This window comes from Phytophthora parasitica (assembly GCF_000247585.1).
Source record: "Phytophthora parasitica INRA-310 unplaced genomic scaffold supercont2.1, whole genome shotgun sequence".
Classification (NCBI taxonomy): Eukaryota; Oomycota; class Peronosporomycetes; order Peronosporales; family Peronosporaceae; genus Phytophthora; species Phytophthora nicotianae.
Window position 1 is genome coordinate 2,800,073 of NW_008634126.1, and position 2,866 is coordinate 2,802,938.

Consider the following 2,866-nt stretch of genomic DNA (forward strand, 5'->3'; position numbering starts at 1 on the left):
AACGAATACCGATGGGAAAAACCTGAAGACTTTGACGTCAGCTACGAAGCGTTCGCCAGCGGACGCAGTGCCAGTTCTTCGGCTCGTAAATGGTTCGAGATGGCTCATGAAAAGGTCAATGACGATGGCAGCAGCTCTCTCACAACTCGATCGTCAAAGTCACGCATTCTTGGCAAAAAATGGGTCGAACTTGTTGATCGAGAGACTCAAAACACCTACTACTACAACGAAGTAACAGGAGAATCGAGGTGGTCTCTTTCACCTCGCAGTGCTCGCGACACTTCCGACACGGAAGATCAAATATCCTTGGCTTTGTTCACCCAAGTGAAGCAACTTCGTGAGTCTCCAGTGCCATATTCATCACGAGACCAGCATATGAGCTGGCTGGAAGCAGCCATCACCGAGAAGGACTGGGTAAAAGCTGATGCGATCGTCCAGCAGATTTTTATCCGCGAACAGAGCCAAGTAGTGACTGAACGAAAGGCAAGAGAGGAAGAAGAGAGGTTATCTGCAAGCTCGAGCAATGGCATTATTCAGGCTACCTCTGATCTAACTCCAAGCACTTGGATTGAGTACCGAGACGAAAGCAGTGGCGCCATGTACTACTACAACCAGGAAACAGGAGAGACAAGCTGGAGCCAACCGTCAATAGCAGCAAGTCAATGGCAAGAGATGCAGGACAGCAACGGTACTACATACTACTACAACCCCGTGACTGGCGAGACTACATGGTCAAAGCCAGACAGCTAGAACCAAATACACTAAAACTGCTAACTTTATTCAGCAGTACAACTACTCACAAATCCTAGCAAGTATGACAATGGTAGCTTAGTCCAGTCCACCCACGCAGACCATCTTCGTCTCCTGATACTCCTCCAGACCCATGAACGAGCCTTCACGTCCCAATCCAGACTGTTTGACGCCACCGAATGGGGCCTGTACGTTCGAGATGGCGCCCGTGTTCACACCAATCATACCGCAATCCAAAGCAGTAGCAACACGCCACGTGCGAGACAAGTTCTGCGAGAAGAAGTAACCTGCAAGGCCGGCCTCCGTTCCGTTGGCCATCTCGATCACCTCTTCTTCGGTTGAGAACTTGAACAGCGGCACAACAGGCCCGAAGATTTCCTCGCTCCAGACACGCATCGTGTTATCAACGTGGGCCAGCACAGTGGCCTCGTAGAAGTTGCGTCCGATGTCGCTGCGCTTGCCACCAACAAGAGCCGTCGCTCCGTTCGTGACGGCATCTTCCACCAGTTCCGACGTCTTCAAGAAGGCGTTGGGACCAATCAGGGGCCCAAGCTTCACGCCTTCCTCACGAGGTGGGCCCATCTTGAGCTTCTTGACACGTTCTACGAGCTTGGCCGCGAATTCGTCGTAGATGTCGGCGTGGATGAAGATGCGGTTGCTGCACACACACGTCTGGCCAGTATTGCGGAACTTTGACGCCATCAGTCCATCCAGAGCCTTGTCGAGGTCGGCGTCTTCGAACACAATGAACGGGGCGTTGCCGCCGAGCTCGAGCGACACGCGCTTCACCGTCTCGGCCGACTGCTCCATCAGCAGCTTGCCGACTCGAGTGGAGCCCGTGAACGAGATCTTGCGGACATCGTGACTGCTGGTTAAAGCTCCACCAACCTCGGCAGCCTTGTCATTGGGGGACGGCACCACGTTGATGACACCGGCCGGGATACCGACGTCTTCGGCCAATTTGGCCAGTGCTAAGGCGGATAGTGGCGTCTCGGCTGCTGGCTTCACCACAGCCGTGCAACCGGCTGCCAGAGATGGGCCTAGCTTCCGAGTGATCATGGCCAGGGGAAAGTTCCAGGGCGTGATGATGCCGCATACGCCCACAGGCTCCTTGATGGCCATGATCTTGTGGTCGGGTGCCGATGGGGAAGGCAAAAAGCCATTCGAGTGCATGATCTCGTGCGCGTAGAAGTCGATGAAGCCGGCAGCGTAGGCCACTTCGCCCTTGGCTTCAGGTAGTGGCTTACCGCTCTCCACGGAGGCGATGGTGGCTAGATCATCAGTGTTGGCCACGATGGCGGCGTGCCACTTCTTGAGCAGCCCGGAGCGAGCCGCGGGTGTAGTTTTGCGCCATTTCTTCTGGGCTGCCAACGCCGCTGCAATGGCCTCGTTGGTCTCGACGCAGCCCATGTTGGCGACGCGCGCAATCTCCTTGTCGGTGGAAGGATCGATGACGGCGAAGTGCTTGTTGGAGTGAGCCTCGACCCACTTGCCATTGATGAAACCTGTCGACTGAATAAGCTCCTTGTTGTGCACCTCAGAGTGGAAGAAGCGGCGCGAGGCGGCCGGTAATACGGAGCGGTGGATCTTGGACGACAGCATGGCGAACAAGGGCTGCGCTTGAGCTTGGCGAGGCAAATTTGTAAGTAGTGAAGGATGTTGAACATTCCGCACAAGGACCCATTTTTGCGAAAGTGTCCCATTTTAGTGTACGCTCGCATATTTCACCCATTTGACTATTTTTTACGCGGTATCCATCAGCATCTTTTTTCTCTTGAGCATTGTCAGGCAAGCCCAATTGTACATGCTGTTTGCCTTTGCGGTTGTTGTGCCTAATAAATGTAGTAGTGCATTGGTCATCTAAGTAGCAGCCTCGGTGCACTGACTTAGAATCTGAGGTTACTTTACAGATAAAAACAAATGTTGGGTTGACCATTATACGTCTGATACGTCAGACATGTCAACGGATCCGGAATGTTCAAATGCTACCATCATTTTTATCAGCAACATACTAAAAATGAAAATCCATAGAATATGTGCATGCACTTTCGATAACTCCAGTATCAAAGCTGCCAAAGGAAGGCCTCGCCAGAAAGAGTAAACTAATGCGCAATGA

The 2,866-nt window shown here is 52.8% G+C and overlaps 3 protein-coding genes across 3 annotated transcripts in view; 2 read left to right on the forward strand and 1 right to left on the reverse strand.

The window, feature by feature from the left end:
* Positions 1-779, forward strand: part of PPTG_20788 (hypothetical protein) — a gene marked incomplete at its 5' end in the record, with an annotated part of 4,517 nt that extends 3,738 nt beyond the window's left edge. Inside the window, one exon of the mRNA XM_008892987.1 lies at positions 29-779. Within this exon, the coding sequence (XP_008891235.1) occupies positions 29-750 (722 nt within the window). The 3' untranslated portion in view covers positions 751-779. The remainder of the gene's footprint in view (positions 1-28) is intronic.
* Positions 514-2,393, reverse strand: PPTG_00731 (hypothetical protein). The gene has a single exon (XM_008892186.1). The coding sequence runs from the start codon at positions 2,350-2,352 to the stop codon at positions 829-831; it is 1,524 nt and encodes a 507-aa protein (XP_008890434.1). The 5' UTR covers positions 2,353-2,393; the 3' UTR covers positions 514-828.
* Positions 2,394-2,406: 13 nt separating this feature from the next.
* Positions 2,407-2,866, forward strand: part of PPTG_00732 (hypothetical protein) — a gene marked incomplete at both ends in the record, with an annotated part of 2,875 nt that continues 2,415 nt past the window's right edge. Inside the window, one exon of the mRNA XM_008892187.1 lies at positions 2,407-2,459. Coding sequence (XP_008890435.1) covers positions 2,407-2,459 — 53 coding nt within the window. The remainder of the gene's footprint in view (positions 2,460-2,866) is intronic.

Bases quoted from the DNA above. Each gene is read 5' to 3' on its own strand.
- PPTG_00731 (XM_008892186.1), bottom strand. From the start codon at position 2,352: ATGCTGTCGTCCAAGATCCACCGCTCCGTATTACCGGCCGCCTCGCGC.